Genomic DNA, 21,813 nt, shown 5'->3' with positions numbered 1-21,813 from the left:
ATTAAAGTGCCTCAGTGACTTTCAGGAAAACTTTTAATGAGGTATTACTTTAGAGCTCATCTGCGTCATGATTATTTCAGTGGTCACTTGGAGAAAGTGAAAAATATTGTGTTTGACTATTTTTTTTGTACATGCAATATGTTCTTATGGATAATTAACTGCATTTGTTAGTTGTTGAATGCATTCCATAGACCTTTAAAGGAAATAGTGCACGCCAATGAACAGTCCAAATTTAGCATCCTCAAGTGTGCTTTTTTTGTATTCTGCTTTTGTTACTTGAATTACAAAGAGGTAGCCTTACTTGCTGCACAGTTGGGTTCTTCAAGGATTTTGTAGGTCACTGTCTAAAGAGATTGGGACTCTTATTAAATTATTCTTACTTTTGTGCTTAAAGATGTTTAAGACCCTATGAAAACAATAAGACAGACCTTTGTTTTTGTGCATATCCCAGGTGTATGATATGATGAATGCTGGAAGTTTGTAAATTTTATGAGCAATCCTGTTCATGTGATTTGCATAAGGAAACAGCCATGAACAAGTACAGATAAGAAAAAATTGATGAATGCCTAAATGTTCTTGGAAATGCTCTTACACGCAATTTAAGATCAAATGTGATCATACACGTTTTGTGAATGGGGCCCATTGTGAGTTTCATATAAACAACACATTTATCCATGGAAGTGTTCTCACAACTTTTCTGAAGTCTGCAAATGAAGAAGTGGAGCAGTATGTGCAAATGTGTTGCATTACTGTTACTAAATCTGTGTGGGTGTGCGTGTGTGTGTGTGTGTGTGTGTATGTGTGTGTGAGATATTGCTGGCACAGTTTGTTCTGCAGTGGACTGTCATTGAAAGCTTCTACAGTATTTGCTGGAAACTGCTTAGAAAGCCTGTGTTACAACTCAATTTCTCATTTACTTCTGTACACTGTCCTGTTCTCATTATTACTGTACAGTATGTCTCATGTTCTTAGGTTCTTTATTGAATGAGTTCCCTATATTGCCACTGGTTTTGTTTTTGTTTTTTGTTATGTTTTAACATTTTGAACAGATCATGTTAGTAGCTAATGGTAACCACCTACTGTCACGTGGAGGTAAAATAGCTTCCCTCATTTTATCTTTGATTCTAAAATTCACCAATGAGGCACTGATATATTTTACAATTTCAGTAAAGACCCTTCCAGATTTGGAACAATGATGGATAGAGTTTAGCCCATTCCTGTCTGCCTGGTATTAATTCCACGTTTTGTAACCCGTTGTTGAAACGGAAGCATCGGGTGTTTAATGAAGGAATGATGATGAATGAAGGAGGTGCAATGCAAACACAACCAGTCTTTTTGTACCAATGTGTTCATTGCGCTGCACAGTTTGTCACAGAAATAGTTCCTGATGTATGTCTTACAGGTTTGGAGAAACAACCACATTTAAAACACTAGTTATTATTTTTTTAGTGTCAGATGTGCGAATATGGAGGAAAGGAATAATAAACTTATCAACTTCTAGCCAGAGAAGATTGCCATTGGATGGCAGGGGTCACATTTGTATGCAGACCCGCAGACTGTGGCAGCACTCTGTAGTTAGCCTGTATTCTCCTGAATAAGCCAGAGCGTGGCATTTATGACTCTGTGGAGTACGTCAATAGGTTCTGATCAATACAGAAGGGACGTTCATTATAGCTATAGATTTTTTGTTCTTTGATCAGACAGGGATCAATCCCACCAGCATTGTTCTATTTTTTTTTCTTTCTTACAGGCAAGGGTAAATAGTTCAGTGACTTCAGCTTCATTGGGGTTTCATTGTTCCTGATGATTCAAATTATGGACAAATTGTGTGAGTGTGTGTGTGCGTGTGTATGTGCACGTGTGTGCGTGTGAGTGTGTGTGTGCGTGTGTATGTGTGCGCACGTGCGTGTCTGTGCGTGTGTACATGTATGTGTGTGCGTGTGTGTGTGTACGTGTTTGCGCTTGTACATGTTTGTGTGTTATTCCATGTCAAATATGGCTACTGACAGATCGCATTTGGTTCATGTTTTCATGTAGTTTTTTGGTGCATATGCAGTGCACATAACACCAAGCTGTTCCGTAGTGGCAAGGTCTGTCTGAGAGACCATATGAGAATTTCTAGCTTCTTTTCTGTTCACAGCATGAGCCTGTAAAACAAGCGGAATATGTATTAGCAGACTCTCTGTGTTCCCACTGAACCTGATACAGCAGGGAAGAAGCCAGGAGCCGGGAGCTCAGATTTATGTCACAATTAAAAATATAATAAGTTGAGGCTTTTTTTAAAGAAAGCCTTATATACAGGGACAATGACACAATTTCTGTTGTTTTGGCTCTGTACTCCAGCACTGTACTCCACCACTTTTGGATTTGTGTTGGACTCTCAGCTATAGTTTGAGGGTATTTACAGCTATATCGGGTGACCTGAGTAGGAATTTAATTTCATTTCATTCCGTTGTTATATTATATTATATAATATATAATTATATATATATATATATATATATATTATAGTCCCCCAATTTCAGGGGAACAAATATAATGGGACAAATTAATGTAACATGTTTAGTCCTTGGCTGCGAATCCTTTGGATTCGATGACTGTCTGAAGTCTGCAACCCATAGACATCACCAGATGCTGGGTATTGTCCCTGGTGATGCCAGGCCTGTACCGCAGCCATCTTCAGCTCCTGTTTGTTTCTTGGGCATTTTGCTTTTAGTCTTGTCTTCAGCAAGTGAAACGCATGTTCAGTTGGATATAGGGAGGGTGATTGACTTGGCCAGTTAAGAACATCTCAAGCTCTGCCAAGCTGTTCCTGCTGCCTCTTTCAGTAGCTGTGTATTTCCTGGGGTTTCAGACTTCAGTTTTCCTTTTGAGCTAGTGAATAGTGTTTAAGTCTGGTGTCTGACTGGGCCATCTCAAACAGTTAACCTTTTTCCTGATTATATATTATATATTAATTGCCTTGCAACATGATAAACTTTCGTTCAATGAGTTTGGTTACATGTCTCTGAATATTAGTGGACAATATGATTCTGTACACTTCAGCTGTCCTTCTGTTGCTTCCATCAGTGGTTACATCATCAATAAAGACCATTGAACTGGTTCCGAATACAGCCATTCAGGCTCAAGCCATCACTGCTTCCACCAGGCTAGACAGATGACGTAGTATGCTGAGAGTCTAAAACAGTCCTTCTTTCTCTACACTATCACATTTGTGTCACTCTGGTAAAGGTTTGTGTGTGTATGTGTGTGCGTGTGTGTGTGTGTGTGTGTGCATTTGTCCTTGTGTATACACAGTTTTCTTATGGGAAATTACATCAATTACATCAAAATTCTTATATTACCAAACTTTATGTTTAAATATAAACATATTTTATTTTCTCCCCTCTTTCCAAAACTTTGGGTGATAAATTTGGACACAGCACTGTTCTCAATAGCGGCAACTTTTACAAATTTAATAGAATTACCTTACCTTCAGAAGGCGGCTGTAAATAATTGAGTCTCTTGGTCTGAAAATGTTGGAATGAGTTTCACCATTCAGAGAAATCAATCTTTCTCTTTCATGAACACTTTTCAATTATGCATGTTAAGATTCTGCGCTGAAATTTCAGCTCAGACTAATGCTTTGTTCCCAATTCTTTTGCTGAGCAAACCAGAGCCATTAGTGTACAGTGAACTTGAGTTCAGAAATCGTGGTAACTGTTCATGGACCCTGGGAGCCCTCATGTTCAATAAAGATTCCAATAAAGGAAGAGCACAAGCTTTACCAGATGTGTGTACAACATTTAAACAAAAAAAACAATTATATAATAGATATATCTATTATCACTGAATAGAATATGACTTGTGTAACTAACTTTCTTTATAGAGTATGCATTTGCAGATTCTGGAACTGGGGAATTTTGTTTAGTTGGCAATGTCATTACGCTCAACTGGAGCAAAACATAACTGGAAATCTGAATGAAAGAGATGTAGCCCTAGGGTGGATAAACAGTGAAAAATGCATTATTCCTCTGATGGTTCGCAGGATGGGTGTACCTAAATACCAGATTTTAAAATGCACAGATAATGTTTTGGTGTACAGCTATTTCCCTGCTATTCAGAAGATTTTCTTTTTCATTCATTGCTAATCATGGAAAACCTATATTGCTTCAGAAAATTTCCCAAATTTAGGCAGCACTAAATGGAAACCAGTTACACTTCCAAACGATAAAAATCTAAAAATACATGTCTGGCTCTTCAACTGCATGGTGGGTACATTTAAAGGTAGGTGATTTCAAAAGAGTGGTATTTCTGCACACGCTGACATATGTATTTATTAGCAGTGTTAGAAACGGTTTAAGCCAGCCACTGCAGTGTGCACACAGCGGGTGAGAGGAGTGAACATCTTTGGTGTGGTGAAGCAGAATTGAAATTAACAACATTTTTTCACTTTCAACGCATTACAAATAAAAAAATGTTCTGCATTAGTTTCAGCAAGTATGTATATTTGTACAAACTGGAAATAATTTCAGCATCATATCAAAAGACTATTATACATGTACTATTATACAGAATGATAGCAGAAATTGTGTGCACCCAACCAATGCATCATTATACATTTTAATTTGCATAATCATCTAAAAAGATGTTGTTCTGGCATAGGGATATTTGGGGGGAGGGGGGGGGACTGACCAAGCACTGATATGTTTTCAATATAATAATATTTTTTGTTTTATTATTTTTTAAAAATCTTTCTAAATTTATTTTTTACTTATTATTGTACAATAATGTTATCATTATTATATGTTCTGTGTTTATTTATTATATGTCTTGTTCATTAGTTGTAATGTATATAGTACTTGCAGCTGTTGAAACATCCTGCATGTTATGCTTTGGAAATACTCTATATTTCTATTACGTTTTATGCTTTACCTTTATATTTCCTGCCAGGTGAATTTAATTGAGAGTGTGAGGGATAAGGAGAGGGAGAAGGGAAGACTGACAGATACAGAGAACTAAACTGCCCTGAGCAGATTAGAAAGAGAAAATTTCAGAAACACTCTGGTTTAAGACCATGAGGCACAATGCTAGCTCAACATTTGATAAATTTTTTTTTTTTTTTTTTTTTTTTTTGCTCGGTATAACCATTAGTGAAAATGCACAGTATGGTACAGTGTACGTCAGGGAGAAAATTAAGAGGATTTAGAAGCCTGCTGATGGCATCTTCACTGAATTCTGAATCCATTTTGCATGTGTAGAGGAATTGGATATTCTAGCGATGCCAGGAAATGGTTCAACAGGGCAATGCATTTGCATGTGTCGTGAATTATTAAAACAGACCTGACTACAGTCCTGACAACAGAATCCTCATTTAATGAACAGTGATTGATTTTTAAATTTATGGAGAGAAGTGGATAGAACCTGAAATTGATTTGCTTTGTAAATATATATATATATATATATATATATATATATATATATATATATATATGCGTTTATTTCTTCATGAATAATGTACAGCAGGTAATGATGTTGCAGATGGGAAAAGGGAAAATAGAAAAAAAACAATGACACAGGATGGAATTATTTTAGGATTGTTCTTTACATGAGTTTACAGTGTAATGTTGGTTCATATTTTTCTGTATTCTGTTCAATGCTTCGCTATTGCCATGGAAATGGGGATTTGGTGTCAACTGCTCTTCAGTGCCCTAAATAAATAATAAAGGGAGTGCAGTGTGGATAATTCTCCATGTTGAGTTGTTTCCCGCAAACGCGGAGAGGTACAACAGAGTTTATGCAAGCTGTTTTACTGTTTATTAAGATTAGTTTAGTTTAGTGCTTCAGACCAATGAGCTTTTCAAGGCATCCAACTGACGAGAAGAACCTACTGTAAGGCAACTAGCTCCCCTGAAATAAGCAGGAGCTGAAGATGCCTGCAGTATAGGCACTTGGTAGTGTGTATGTCCCAACATTGTGGTGACCTTTAATGGGGGATCTAACGTATGCAAAGTGCTGAAATTTCTGCATGGTGAAACCAGTGAAAAAAATCATAGCCCAAAAACTGAGAATGTACACTTTAAGCACAAGTGAATTGTTTGATTACAAATTAATAAAATGTAGAGTACAGCCAAAATAAGAAAAAATATGCATTTGTCCCAAACATTATTGAGATCACTGTGTGTGTATACATATAATATACTGCATATTTATGTACACACACGTAACTATAGATGAATGTATCTTGTTACAGGTTTCAGTTCGTGTAACTCTAAAATAGAAAGTACTGAAGCAGAGGTGTTTTTTCTTCCTTGTGAGGAGTGACACCTCTTCCTGTCTCTTCTTCGCCCACAGTGGGACACCATCACGGAGATGGATGAGCACAACCGTCCCATCCACACCTTCCAGGTGTGCCACGTGATGGAGGCCAACCAGAACAACTGGCTGCGCTCCAACTGGATCCCGCGCGAGGCGGCGCAGAAGGTGTACGTGGAGCTCAAGTTCACCCTGCGCGACTGCAACAGCATCCCCTGGGTGTCGGGCACCTGCAAGGAGACCTTCAACCTGTACTACCTGGAGGCGGACGAGGCGCACGGCCTGAGGTTCAGGGCGGGCCAGTACACCAAGATCGACACCATCGCGGCCGACGAGAGCTTCACGCAGACGGACCTGGGCGACCGCATCCTCAAACTGAACACGGAGGTGCGGGAGGTGGGGCCCATCGCCCGGAAGGGCTTCTACCTGGCCTTCCAGGACATCGGGGCCTGCATCGCCCTGGTGTCCGTTCGCGTCTACTACAAGAAGTGCCCCTCCACCTTCCGGAACCTGGCCGCCTTCCCGGACACCGTCCCCCGGGTGGACTCGTCCTCGCTGGTGGAGGTGCGGGGGGCGTGCGTGAGGAACGCGGAGGAGCGCGACACGCCCAAGCTGTACTGCGGGGCCGACGGCGACTGGCTCGTCCCCCTGGGCCGCTGCGTCTGCAGCGTGGGCTACGAGGAGCTGGACGGAAACTGCTTTGGTGAGTGCAGCCTGCTTTTCCCGTCTGTCTCTGCCGTCCTTCCCCTTTTCCCTCGCTCGATCTTTCGCTTTCAGAGGCTCCGTGTCGGATTGACGTTGCAGTGTCGCTGGAGCAAAGGTGACAAATAAGAAAAGCAAGAAAGTAAAGGTGTAAGTAAAACAAAAGACAATAAAGTAACTTAAATCTGTGGGGATGGACTGTGTCTCTTTCTCACTGTCCTTCTCCCTCTCTTTTTCCCTCTCCCCCATCTCTCTTTCCCCCCTCTTTCTCTGTGGCTCTCCGTTGCTAAAGGCAGGAGTTCCCATCTCAGCTCGACTTAATACTATGATGATGATATTAAATTCAAAAAGGAGCTGTATGGCACTGTGCCCTATGAGGAATAAAAAGGCAGAGGGTTCTGAATTTCCGGCAGGTAGCTCAGCAGCACTGTGTGTGTCCACTAGCTTTCCTATTGAAGTAGTGTTGCTGTAAGTCATGTCTTTCCTGATTTAGAACAATGCATGACAATGAACCAAAGACTATCATTGCTACAATGCAAAAATGTTTCAAGGTGAAAGGTCACTCTGCATTTCTATTTTTGTATGCCACAATTGAGTTACTCTAAAGGGTAATTATGAAGCATCATGTGTACTTGAAATTAAGTACTATAACTATTGTGCTCAGTCACTGTGTTAAGTTGAGTTGAGTTTAGTTGAGTTAAGTTTATTTGACATGGACATCACAATTACAAATCAGATGCATTGCTTAAGTGTTTTAGCATACATGCTAATTCTCAACACTTGTACTGAATTCTTCTGGCCATCTGATATTATAAATAGACTTGGAATAATGTGTGTAGTTACGATCATTTTTGGGGGGAAAAGAGACAGCATCAAGACTGCCCACCTGTTTCCGGAAGCAAATCGCTGTCATAGTGCAGCGCGGGTCAGAGTAAGCCGTCAGTTTCTTCGCAGGTGCTCGGCCGTGGTCTTGTTTTCCATTGTAAATCAGGCGCATTCCCTGCGTCTCGGTGCGTAGCGGCAGGAGTGCGGACGGAGGGTAACCTACCAGCACCGCCGCTAACGTTATCTCCGCCGCGCCGAACCGGATCTGCCAGCGTTGGATCTGTTTAACCGACACACACGACAGCACAAACGCATTCAGATGAGATCTAATAAGTGAAGGGCTTGCTGTTCGGGTCAGATGTTTACCTGGCTGGAGCGGACGGGTCTTTCCGACGGCAAAGGGAAGAAGCGGGGCGTCTGAAGGGAAATCTCGGTATCGGTCGTGTCCCCTTCCCTCTGAAGCCAGTCCGCCACTGGAGCGCTATCAACAGGACCGATCGCGCAATATGAAAAGCCGTCAGACGCGCCGCGGCTGTTGGTCCTCCAGCTGTGCGTCCGTAATAGGGCAAGCAGCTCCGGGACCTCCCGAAGACCCTTTAAAGCCGGGGTTCAAATAGAGAGCTTCCATGGTGTCAAATTGTGGTCTGAAGGCCTGGCCTCCCGCTGTCCGGTGCAGTCAGATAGTTTTCCGGTAAAGGTTACCGCACTTACGCTGTTTTTTTCATGAGCATTGCTTGTGTTTTCCCTCAGTATCCTCAAGCCACCCCACAGCCGTTACCTCCGCGATACCCATGCAAGTGGCAAGCAATGAGCTGCTTCAAATAAAGAGAAATGTGTTATTATTCGCAAAGCTGCTCTGTAATTTATCATTAGCGCACGTCTATAAGTAATAGGTCTCTGTCCCTGAAAGACCAGGGCATTGTTAAAGTACCTCATTTTGTAACGATGAAGTGACCCAAAAGACCTAATCTGTTACTTATACAACATCTGTTCTCTCTCTGTTTGTAGTTTTTGGCTTATGATATTAATATGCAGTTGCAGCTGATAAACTAATAAAAGCTAACCGCATGCACTGCAGATCTCCAAGTGTTTTTTCTTGAGGAAAATAGAGTGGTTGGAGAAAACCAAGAACAGTTTGGTTCAAAATCAATATTACTTGGCCTTATTCAACTGTCTTTTGTGTATTGTGCATATTTCCTTTGAAAAATTCGCATTGAATACATTTTGAGTGCTTCCCAACAAGGCTCAACAGGATTCTAATTTAGCTAAGTATAACTTGTCAGTCTAAGATTATATTTGAGTCATGAAAACCCTGAATTCTGATGCTTTTTGTCCCCTTCCTGGGGTTAATGAACTATCTTTTATAGAGTGATCCGTACAAAGGCACTCTTGTTTTATTCGTTTCTCTGCACTGTACACTGCCCCCTGTCCATAAGTGCCCTGTACATCAAGCTGCCTCAGTAGAAACCTGGGATCAGGATCGCTTGGCCCTGCTGTAAGAACTCGTATCACTAAATGGCTGAAATTCAAGCTATTTAGGTCTGCAGTTAGGGTCACTTTCTACGCTATCTCATGGCACTAACATTTCAAGGGATAGGTGACCAATCTCTCAAACAGAGAAAACAACGTTGCCGGAACACTTAGCATGAACACAGTTCATGGTCTTTTGTGTAGTGGTGTGTAACTTTGTGTATTTTTCTGTTTATTTAGTAATAATATGTTAGTGATTTGTTCCTGTGTATACTGTCTAGGTTTCATAATAATTTCATAATGTGTTTGGAAGACTGAATCTTACTGCTAACGTGAGTCCACTGCATCAGGCTTGGCGCGGAGATGGTCTTATCTGTGCCCAATGTCTAGCTGGTATTCACTGCTGGCATTTATCTTCTTTCATGAATGTCTGCACTTTGCATTTTTGCTATATTGTAAACATGGCGGCATCTGCATCAGCCAAAAAGGCCAGACAAATACATGTTATTTATATCGGGCCCCCAAATCAATATTCCATATTGTGCGTCCCTCTGAGCTATTTGAAGTTTGATGGGTTTATTTCGAATCCAGCCTGATTAATCTGCAAGTCTCATTTACCAGATGTGCCTCCAAGCCATGAAGTGATGCTCGTGCAGCAGCAAACCCACTGCGGTGACATAGACACACAGTATTATGAACGTGCGTTAGCAGGCCTAAGCTATGCCTTTCACTATCGGTTCAGACTGTTTTGACCATGTGGGTTAAGATTAGTGCTGCAGAAGGACAGCAGAGCGGCATTTCTGTTAAGAGTCCACCTTCACGCATGCCTTAAAGTGGATTTGTTTTCATTGGTGCTTGTAGATAAAGATTAAATGACGCACTTCTTTGCAGAACAATTATTTTTATAAACGGTGCTACCTTCAGAGCCTGGGGAGAATCAATGAGAATGACATCAAGCAAATGACGCTAGAAGTTTATTTAAACCACAGTGAATTTCATGGTTGACATGATCTCACTTGCCTGACGGGTGGGTTACTAATTTTTTTTTTTCGCTGCCTGGCCAAGGTATCAATAGGGGAAACGCTGCTGTTATGTTTGTAGTTTAAATAGCTGGAAGTTGGCTAACTTTTAAAGTTACTGTCGATACCGTATTGTTACTAAGTTACTACTCATGAGTTGTTGTTGTTATAGGTATATAGCATATAGGTATTTTGACATTCAGTGGGGTTTGGTAATGTTTCTTCCAGTGTGGTCTGGCCTTTTTTTTTGTTTTGAGCACCAGCTACTCTAATGGTCTCTACATGACTTTGCTCCTAACCAAACAAAGGACCCTGTGCATTACCTCTGACTGAGCCACCCTGTAATGGATATAGACTCTATAAGAAAGCTAAAACTTTGATCCTTAGATAAGAGAGAAATTAGGTTGCTGCAATTTCATGCATGGATAAAAATGTGAGTGGAGATATTAATGATGTGGAGAGATGTTGCTGTGATTAACTGTTAATAAAATTCTTTTTTTAGTTTTTTTTTTTTTTTGCCTTCTACCTCGCCTTCTGGAAACTTCCACTGCAATGTTTTTTTATGTTTGTTCTCCACTATTTTGTAATTTATTAACTAATATCCCACACTAACCTACGGCAAAATTAGCATTTGTACTGTATCGAAAAACAAAAAGTAATGTAGACAACAGCTTGCTTGTTTACTACTTTAAGTTCATAAATGGAAGAAATGTTTGGCAGGTAATTCTTGTAGCAGAGTGTATTCACTTGTGTGATCATGGGCAAAATAAAGACTCATGATCTCTCACCCTATTTTTGGCAGACATGGTTAATAGGTTATGTATGATCACAATGTTGAGCTAACTGAGATGTTCAAGTATTAAACCTTTTCTTTCCAAGTTGCAGTTGTGATAGTATTCTGTTTCCCATAATTGCTGTGCAGCTGCCCTTCTAGATGCTGCATCCTGGTAGAAGTAGGTGCAATGTAAACAGAATCTGTTTTGCAATAGGGAGACTACACAGCCTATTTCTGTTTCTCTGTATTAACAGAGCTGTCTGTCTACTTAAAGAGTTGTTAATGCATGGAACCTACCACTACATGTAGAGACCTCAGGGATCTTCAATTCCAGGCTTGACACAGTGTTGGATACTTGCTAGTTTGTAGGTAAATGGTGAGTGTCGATGGGCTAAATGGCCTGCTTTCCATCATGATGTATTCTTATGTTCTCTTACAGTGCACTGTAGTGCAGGCCTACCTCTTCAGCTGAGCTTTGCCCTGCAGGCTACATATAGCCAGGTGTTTGTGTGATTCTGAACAAGAGGACTGCCCATTGGTTCCAGATTCTGACAGACACAAGTTATTATGCTTTACAGCTGGAAAGCCTTCAGGGGGGAACAAGTCTTAAATGCTCCTGTAGTGTTACCGATTTGGAATGGAGGCATTACTGAAACCTTTGTGGCACTTATGCGCCACTTAACGCCTTTCAAATCAGTGTAAAAAGACACCATATCCCTCTTACATCTTCAGTGTGCTCGGGACACAGCAGCTCTAGTGGTGGAGAAAAAAATCCCATAATCCCCTGCCTTTCAGAGACAGAGAGGTCTGGCACGAAAGAAAGAGAGAAAACCAGCACCCAATGTTCTCAAATCATCTTGTGTCCTCGTTCATCGTGTGAAACAGTGTAGAGAGAAAAACGAATAGATCTGAGAGTTTGAAACAAGTGTTGTGGGTGGGAGGAGGTTACCGATCAACATCCACAGCTGATCTCTCTGCCGCCAACGAGTCTCCACTCATGATGACTGAGTGATGAGAGAACAATCAAAGCCTAAGCTGGGTAGGCTCACTGTGGAGCTCCAGTATCAAAACTGGGAGCGATAACAAAACCGCAAGCTAGAATCCCAAAAGTTTGAGCCATCATTCTCAAGACAAGTGAAAACGTGTGTGTGTGTGTGTGTGTATGCGTTTTGAAATTATATTAACTGCAAGTAGTCTACTCTCAGAATAATTAAGTACTTAAGTACTTAAGTTACTGTTAGCCATCCAATATTGTATATGTACATTTTCATCTTCCATAGGAGTCAAGTAGTTGAGCTTTGTTCCTGGGAAGTTACCTGTGGGTAAATGCACTCCCATTGTGTTCAGGCATCAGTGCTGAAAGTGCTAACAATTTCTGGATTCTCTGTTTACATTGAAAGTTCAATAAGAGCACTTTGCATGCATACTGCATTGCATCAAAATGCATTTTGTATGCACTATCACTTTAAACATCTCCATATGCTGTTATACTGCAGCTGACTCGTTGCCATGGTGATAGAGGAGGTGTTTGGAGTTAACAGCCATCAGCACTTTGTGTCATTGCTGCTAGGCTGGCAATCATCCCCATGAGGAGTTCCTTTTTTTGGGTGGGGGGCATTAAATGAGTAGACAATGTGGTAAATCAGAAAGAGTGTACATATACTCTCATACATAGAAGTTTTTGTCTTGGTATAACAGTAAGATACTGTGTAATCCTCTAGATTCAAAGTGCACACATTAAATCACAGTATGTAGTATAGAAGCATGCAGTAATTAGGTCTGAAGTGCAGAGACGTGGAGCTGAAATTGAACTGAATATGCCGTGTCCATGCTGCATGACAGGCATCCCAATCCTGCATGCCTGTAATGACTGCAAGTATTTATGGTCTTATTTCAGACAGCAGCCATGTGTTTGGCAGTTGAGAGGGTCATATACTGAAATTCTTAAATTACTGAAAAACTGACAACCAGCAGATCATTTTGTGAGTAATTTGAACTGGAACACTGCAAGGCATTATATACATAGATATCCTGCCTCGGAATAATATTAGTGGAAAATTTCTTTCTATTTTCTATTAAAATAAAGGCAAAAGAATAAACAGAAAATGTGTATTTCCCAAGTGCACACCATATATATATATATATATATATATATATATATATAGTGTGTGCACTTGGGAAATACGCTATATATATATATATATATATATATATATATATATATAATATATATATATATATATATAGTGAGCTCCGAAATTCTTGGGACCACAGCATATTTTGGCTCAGTACTCTGCTATTTCTGATTTGTAATCAATTCATATGTGGTTAAAGTGCATATTCTCAACTTTTATTTAAGGGTATTTTAAACATTTTTGTTTCACCGTGTAGAAATGACATCACTTTTTATGGCTTCACAGGTGTTTCTGATTAGTCAGGTGCATTCAGTTGCTTTTTTAGTGCAAGAGAGCTTTCAGTATCTAGCCTTGATTCTAGGATTTTGTTTGCCTTTGCAGTCTGTTATTGGTGTTTGTCAATATGAGGATCAGAGTTGTGCCAATGAATGTCAAGCGAGCCATTATGAGGCTGAGAAACAAGAAAAAAAAGTCAAGGGATATAGGCCAAACCTTACGCGTACCGAAAACAACTGTTCGGAACATCATTGAGTAGAAAGAGAGCACTGGTGCGCTCACAAATGGCAAAGGATCTGGTAGGCCAAGGAAGACCTCTACAGTTGATAACCGAATAATTTTCACCATAGTGAAGAAAAAACCTAACACCTGTCCAACAGATTAGAAACACACTGCAGGTGGCATGTGTGGATGTGTCAGTGACTACAGTCCACAAAAGACTTCCAGAACGGAACTACAGAGGCTATGGCAAGATGCAAACCACTGCTTAGCCAAAAAAAAAAAAAAAAAAAAACAGAATGGTCAGGTTGCAGTCAGTGCAGACAAAATGAGATTCACTTGTTTCAGAGTGAGGGCAAGAGCAGAGTGTGGAGGCCAAAAGGAACTGCCTAAGATCCGAAGCAGCCACACCCCACCTCTCAGATATTCTGAATGTGTGGGAACTCTCCTTTTCAGAGATGACAAACAGCAGCCCATGGGCTCTCCCTGTCCCGCATACTTATCTGAAGTCTCAAAGTCTCACAGAGCAGTTATAGATCATGTCAATCTGTGAAATAAACCAAAAGAACTGTCTTTGCCTTCTGAGCTAAACCAAATTGTTTAGGAGTAGAGTTTTCTTTGGGAGCTTCATTGAATTCATTATTACGTCATCCGTAGTTATGGTTGTTTAACAGCTGAATTTGTCTAGCGCTGTGGTCTCGTGGAATTATTTTAAATTCTGAATGCAATGTTCTTATAAGGAACTCTGTGTAAGTTATTTCAGAATTTGGCTTCAGTTGGCTTGCGGTGACAGAGTGCCAGTCATTGCACTGATGTACAGCTTTCGAGTATCCTAGAGGGCTTTGCAGCGAAGGTGATGATTCACCAACGATGTGTAGCATCCGCCTGAAGGATGCACTTCAGTCCCTTTGGCACCTGCCCCACATCAGCAGAAGCACAGAGTGAAAACTTTAATAAACTACACTGAGAGATGATCAGATTAGGCAGTTTTTGGAGAGAAAGATTTGGAATTTGTCCAAGGGGTACCCCCTGGTCTTTAAGATAATTGCCACAAGTTCTGGAATGACCTCAATGAATCTTTGATGTTGATGAACGTCCCGTCTGAAGTGCCCTTCGTCCTAAAGCCATTGGCCCCATCACTGCACTGCGATTTAATACTGGGCCAAAGAGTATACTGCCCTCTACTGGCCACAATAAGACCACTTCTCGAAGCACAGTCAATCCCCAGTGTACTTATTCAAGGCAGAATTTACCCAAATAATTCTTCATTTTTTTTATTTTATTCATTTTATGTCTCTAAGATGCAATATGTATTGTTTTCTGTCATTTTGTACCCTTTTAGACATCTGTTTGCCAAAAGAACATTTTTCAGTCTGTGACATCATTTTCTGAAACTCAAGGAGATAATACAATTAATTGGGCTCCAAACTTTTTGCATTTAAATTATGGAAAGAAGGCAATGTAGAAAGTATGCACACACTTGTCCTGTGCACATCAAGCCATTTCCATCGTACTGACATTATTAATATTTCACATAATTTGACTGACAGCAGTCGCTGTTCTCTAGGTCACATTTCCATAACATATAGTGTGTTCAGCGAGTCCTTCTCTCTCAAGCTCTTGCCTCAGAATGTGGGGAAATTTAAATATTCTCTGAAAAACGCTGACTGTACCGAAGAGATAAAGGTTTCTGAATGCACTTACTGAGGCCGCGGGGTAATCAAACTCAGGTTTCTCTTCACGAGCAATTGAATTTAGAATTGTATTTCAGTTTTGACAAGATCAATCCTTATTACAAGCCTTGATATAGGTACGGAAGAGCAAATGCTGCAGAGAGGGGAGTTGAGGGAGCACCAGCCTAGCAAGCAGAGAGCCTTGGGCGGCATCAGGAGCAGAAAGTGATGTTACAACACAAGCTGTATATAATTTGTGGTGTCTCTGTGGGATATGTCAGGTTATGACAACAGAAGTTGAATGCTTATATGCTGCAATGATTGGATTTTTGGAGCAGAACTATTGGCTGAGATACCACTACAAATAGGACTGGCGAGGACCAGATATGCTTGGCTAGCCATGCTAGCGTCAATTCATTCCTCGATCTGAGGCCCAAAGGCCCCAGTGGACGACTGCCTAAAAAGTAAGTGAAAAGCTGTGTAAGATTGTAAATTGATAGTTTCATCATTGGCAAGTGCTCCCCACAATGTCCAGAAGTGCCCACATCATTCAGAATCAATGTTGTCAGCTAATAATTTTAGCCATCTATAAAGTAGCTAACATCTCCCAGCATCAAACCTTTTTTGTCAGCCAGTGGCAGACTCGCACCAGAACCCTGAGCATGTCTACAGGGCAGGAAACCACAAAATACATTACTGGAGGTTTTACTGTAGTATCAGTCTGTTGAGAGCAGGCAAATCTGACTACATGTAATATAAAGTTGTTGGAAGAATGAATATCAGCCTGCATTGTGCGACTATGGCAGTACAAGATCATTTTAAGCAAAGGCACATGAGTAAAATACTTTTTTTAAATGCATTTGTCAAGAGAAGGTTACAGGCTGGTATTGCTGTTCACACACTGTGCTCTGGGGGGGGGAGGAGACTTACCACTTTTATGATCTGTATGTAACCTTTGAAAACCAATTAAAGAATGTTTTCAGTGCTTTTCTTTTCTTATTAAAAGTTCTTCAGTGAGTTCCAAGCTCTTAATGTTGCGTGAATAATGATGAACAAAAACAAATATGATCTGCTTAGATGCGTTATTAAAAGATAAATTGAACCCACAAAGCAGAAGGATTGAATCCACACCAAAGGCAGCCATTTTGGCAGCTCTGATTGTAGAAAGTGGTGTCTCATACAGATCATCACTTGGGATTCTGTGTTGTAATCCCTGGAGCCCTGTCCTCCTTCCCCTCGTCTTACCCGGGAGAGGGCACTGCCAGTGGCTGCTTTCTATCCGGTGAAATCAGGACTGTGAATCTAAAGCCCTGTTCAAATCAAAACCGCGACAGCCGACGAGATATGACTGGAAAAATTGTCAAAAAAAAAAAAAACATTTTTGAATGTTTCTGAGTGAAAAGTTCACACACTGTGTCAAAAATGCCAGATAAGAAATTAAATGACCGTTTCCATAACAATGAGTTATGAGACGCTGGACCGTAGACTGGACTTTTGGAGATTTCCCAAACTGGCGGTCTTAAACCCAGCAGAATTTCTTCAGAATGTATACGGAAAGGCTTTTCTCAGCTGGTGGCTTTTTGATCTGAACTGGCCTGGGAAACAGGTGCACAGATGTGTCTCCCACAACCTTCCGTGAAACCCCAACCTGAACTGAACTAATCACTTTCAAACGAGTCGATCCACTCAAGTGTGCCAGAGCTAATGAAAAGCACAGAAAGTGCAGATTAACACCTGTGCCCACAAGCTGCACGCTGCAGTCAGGCTCAAGTTCCTCTGTAGATTGTATAACTCAGAAACCGCTTTAGTTTTTATTTTCTAATGTTCTTTTGTTTTTTGGTGAAATAATTTTCTGTTGATTTTTCACATTTCATATTTTTTACACAACAAACCCTCACCCACCCCCCCCACCCAACAATCTTCCCCAAGCCCCTCCTCCCCCACCACTCCAACCAACCAATGACTTCTCACATCAACTCAACCCAACCCACTCCCCCACACCCACCAGGGGCGACATAGCTCAGGAGGTAAGACCGATTGTCTGGCAGTCGGAGGGTTGCCGGTTCAAACCCCGCCCTGGGCATGTCGAAATGTCCTTGAGCAAGACACCTAACCCCTAACCCCTAACTGCTCTGGCAAATGAGAGGCATCAATTGTAAAGTGCTTTGGATAAAAGCACTATATAAATGCAGTCCCTTTACCATTTACCCCCCTACCAAAAACCTCAGTACACACTTGCCCAAATCCGACATTGTTGGCTATTTTAATTGGAGCATTGTGTCTGAGGGGCCCTGTTTTCTGCTTCATGCTCCTCAGTTTTCACATATTGCAGGACAGCACATAACTGTGCTGTTTAAAAAAATAAATAAAAAATAAAATAAAAACAATGTACAATAATTAATGTGCTATCCATTGTGTGTGTCTAGCCATTTTTCTTCAGGCGGATTTTTTATTCTGTAGTCCTCCGAGCAAAAAAAAATTAAATAGCGTTTTCCTTCTGTAAAAAAAATAAAATAAATAAAAATAACAAGAAATGATTTATTTTTGATTTGTTTTCCCACTTGGCCTGCGATTTAATTGGAAGACAACTGTAAGCATTGATTAGGTCCTCAATCAATCATTTTCATGAGTTCAGATGGGTACAAGGAGAGGTATACAGAAAATTCCCCTATGCTGACTGTCATGGGGAAAGAAAATGTAAGAAAATAAATAAGTACGGTGTGGGAGACAAGAAAAAACAACGGCAGTGGAGGAGAAGGATTTTTCTCACACACTGCCGGGAGAAGCCATTGTTTTCCCCGGCCAACAGTGCACATTGAGTGTATCGCAGCGTGACATTTGTAGGACTCATTTCAGTTTAAAGAGTGACTGTTGGGGGAATAACTTCTGTTGGTACCTTATGAGAAGCTCTGTCAGTCACTAGTAGGGGACACTTGTGGGAATTGAAGTCTGTGTAAGACGTCTACTTTGTTGTCAGTTCTGTGCTCAAGTACATAAACTTATTGAATATATCAAGTAGCAGTATCACTTTGTTACCACTGTTACCACTAGGTTGAAGGGTCATGTGATCACCCCTGTATGTATTAGTTTTCTGTCTCTGGGCTGTGTCCATGAAGTTCCTGGTTGATTTGCCTAGGAGAGAATGATGTAAAATTAAGTTTTATCAGTGTTATTTTGCCACAAAAATTTCAATAAATGTTACATGCTTTTTAAGGTAACCAAAAATTATTTTTTGTTAATTTGTCACAATTGAATAGCAGATATTACTGTCCCCTTTGGGCCTTTTACAGCTTTGTTGTTCTTGCTTGAAGATCTCAATTGGTGGTCCCACTTCACAGCTCTTTCCTGAAATATCCATGTACTTATTCTTACACTTTAGCTATTTTGGTTTGTACAGTGTTGCCTACCTGTTTGTGGCTGCATTTCCAGTGTTGTTTTCTGTTGAAGTCACAGTAATAAGTACTGACTAGATAATTCACTCTTCTTCGACTCCAAACTTCAAAAGTGTTTAATGGGATTATGCACTATGTGACTAATTGTATGTATACAGAAGTTATGCACAGTGTCTACCACCCTGGTTACAGTGTGATTACACAGGTATTCAGGCCATTTAATGTGAACTGAGACCAAAATGGATTGTGAAATGGCGTGTGTGAGTCTTTGCTGTTTCTCTTCGCTCAATAACACAGTGGATCCCAAGGACATGAGGTAAAATAAAAAGACTTTACAAATTGACTGTTTTTTAATATGCTATTGGAATCTCAAAACACATAATAGGAAGTGTGAAAGTGATTCAAGATTTGTTTTCAAGGAACATTTCTTGCATATTTGACATTGGACTTCATACAATTTAAACGAGTATGTGATTTAGGTGTAAACATGGGACCATCTTGTTTGTGTATAACACGGGATTCATAACTTGGCTAATTCGTAGATATGTTTAGGAAGCTAATGTTATCAGCATCCGCTGCTGGTGACCAGGGCATTCCAGTCAGGATGGTTAAAAGCCAAGAAAATCAACCAGATTCCATAACTCAAAATAGGCTACTGGGTATAATGTTTTTCCCTTTTAATCCCATAGGAGTTATTTTGGGTGATGTTGTTCACACTGCAGACAAAGGGCTGACTTTTGTATTCATGTACATGCTGACATAATGTATCTTATTACTTATTTTAATTTAACCTGAAAAGTTTATTTATACTGATGTAAACCAAACTGAATCCAGGTGATGTGACATACAGTTTACACGGTGGCTGAGACTAGCCTGACAGTGTGGCTCCCAATAACTTGTTCACTTGGAGTCTGCCTTTGTGATCAGAGATTTACTGCAGGCTGTGTTGGTTAACTGAGTGAAGCTGGTGTCAGAGACACGGGGCTGCTTCCTCCAATCTGTCTTCGGAAGAGGAAGGAAGCCTCCCTAGCCTCACTGAAATTATTCCTCACAGCGGGAGACAACGGATGCGTTCGGATATTATGGTGGGGATGATGATTATAATGATTATGGCAATGATTATTGTTACAATGATAATGATGGTGACAATTACGATGATGATGATGATGACGACAATGATGATGATGATGATGATGACAATGATGGTGATGGGTGGTGGAGAATCAAATAATAAAATAATAATAATAATAATAATTATTATTATTATTATTATTATTATTATTTGATTCTCCACCACCCACCATCATCATAGTTCAATAATTCATAATAATATATTCACAGCTAGTTAAGACCCAGAAAACCACTGAAGTAATGTAGCAATTATTTGAAAATTGGAATTTAGAAGTGGTGCTGTAGCGCCACCAAGGGGAGTAGTGGCGTGAAAGTTCTTATGAAAGTTCTTACATGGGTCCCTTTTTCATTTCTATACTTTGATAATTTGAATGGAAGCTGGATTGAAAGGGGCTGTGGTCAAATATCCTTTCCACAATTTATGCATATTCATATTTAATTATCTTTAAGAGTCTTGGACCGAGGGGGACGTGCTTCTCAGGCCTCTTGGAGGGAAGATTTCTGAGGGTTCCTGTCAGACTTCATACAATTTGGCCTAATATGGAGCCTATGCAAATGAGTACCATGTTGCAGTATAACACTCCGGGCATGTGGTTGCTCATCCACAATATGGCTGTCTATCATACTCTGAAGTATTCTTGCAATCGACATAAATTTGTGGCCTTACACATATTTTGGGTATGGTCAGCCATTTACACGAAATTTAAATAACAGTCTAGTGGGCATATTTTTACATATCAAACTTTCCTTTCCGCAATTTAACACAGCAACATGTTGTAGATCGTGCGTGTCGAATTTGGTGCGAATTAAGCAAGCGTAGGAGAAGTATGAAAAAGTTTTTAAAAAGGTGGTGGAAGTCCATGGGTTCTATGAAATTATTTGATGAGGCAGATGAGGCAGACGTGATGAGGAAGAAATTTGGTGCATGTACATGGAACGGAAAATGGCCGTAATAATTTTTTAATTGTCGCAATTTTTCAGGTGACGCTAGTGTGTCGGTTGCATGGGTGCCATGCATAATAAACTGGCAGGCAAACTGGACATGCCTGCTGAATTTTGTGAGTTTTTGAGCATGGTGCTTGGTCCCCTAAATATCACACTTCTGAGTTGCCTTCAGAATTCAAACAATTAAGCCACACTTTTTACAGCACATGGGAAAGCATCTGGGGTTATGGATTTGGCTAATATCCAAAATGCCTGGGCTATGCTAATGCTGTTGGACTGAGTTGAATGACTGTCACCAGCAGAGAATGGTATAGCTGGGAGCTTTGAGAGATCAGAAATAAAGCTGGCTTAAAGCAAGCTTTACCCATAGTGGATCCTATTAACTACAATAAATACAGTGTGGCCCACAAATGTTTGGCCATTTATGAATCTTTTGTTGACCCAGATGGGTCAAATGTGTATTTGAAAAAAACTTCCAGAGACATAGTGAGTGTCTAAAGGGTTAAGGTGTTTCATGATTTGACCCAGGTTCGGTGTTTGATTATTCTCAAAATTCCATGCTCGATAGTTTAAAGAGCTTCGAGGAGGGGCGTCACAGTGGGAAGGGGAATAGTGAAATTGACTAATCGGAGTCCCAAGGCAGGGGGTGGGAGGGCTCAAAAAATCTGGACTAAAAAGTTTGCTTTGGTCTACAATTTTAAGGGGGCCCACAGAGACTGCGTATGCACAGGGCCCAGAATTTCATCGAAGCCCCTGGCTGTGAGTAAACTTTGCTGGTAGTATATACTATTCCCTGTTTCCTGAAATCAATTTTGAAACCAGTTAAAGGCACATATTATGGACAGAAGTACTAGGACTGACCAAAAAATATATACAGAAAATTTGAATTATTCGTAGTTTGAGAGAGCAAGTGCAAATGGCTGCATTTGCTATCTTGGTCTCATCGTATATACATTA

The 21,813-nt window shown here is 40.4% G+C and overlaps 1 protein-coding gene across 2 annotated transcripts in view; it reads left to right on the top strand.

Moving 5' to 3' along the window:
- Positions 1-21,813, top strand: part of LOC135250494 (ephrin type-A receptor 6-like) — a 177,948-nt gene that overhangs the window by 44,836 nt on the left and 111,299 nt on the right. For both annotated transcript variants that reach the window (XM_064326820.1, XM_064326819.1), the window contains one exon: positions 6,334-6,997. In XM_064326820.1, coding sequence (XP_064182890.1) covers positions 6,334-6,997 — 664 coding nt within the window. The remainder of the gene's footprint in view (positions 1-6,333; positions 6,998-21,813) is intronic.

Source organism: Anguilla rostrata, chromosome 3, assembly GCF_018555375.3.
Source record: "Anguilla rostrata isolate EN2019 chromosome 3, ASM1855537v3, whole genome shotgun sequence".
In the NCBI taxonomy this organism is placed as follows: domain Eukaryota; kingdom Metazoa; phylum Chordata; class Actinopteri; order Anguilliformes; family Anguillidae; genus Anguilla; species Anguilla rostrata.
The sequence above is the reverse complement of the archived record's forward strand: the minus strand, read 5'-3'. Positions and strand labels throughout refer to the sequence as shown.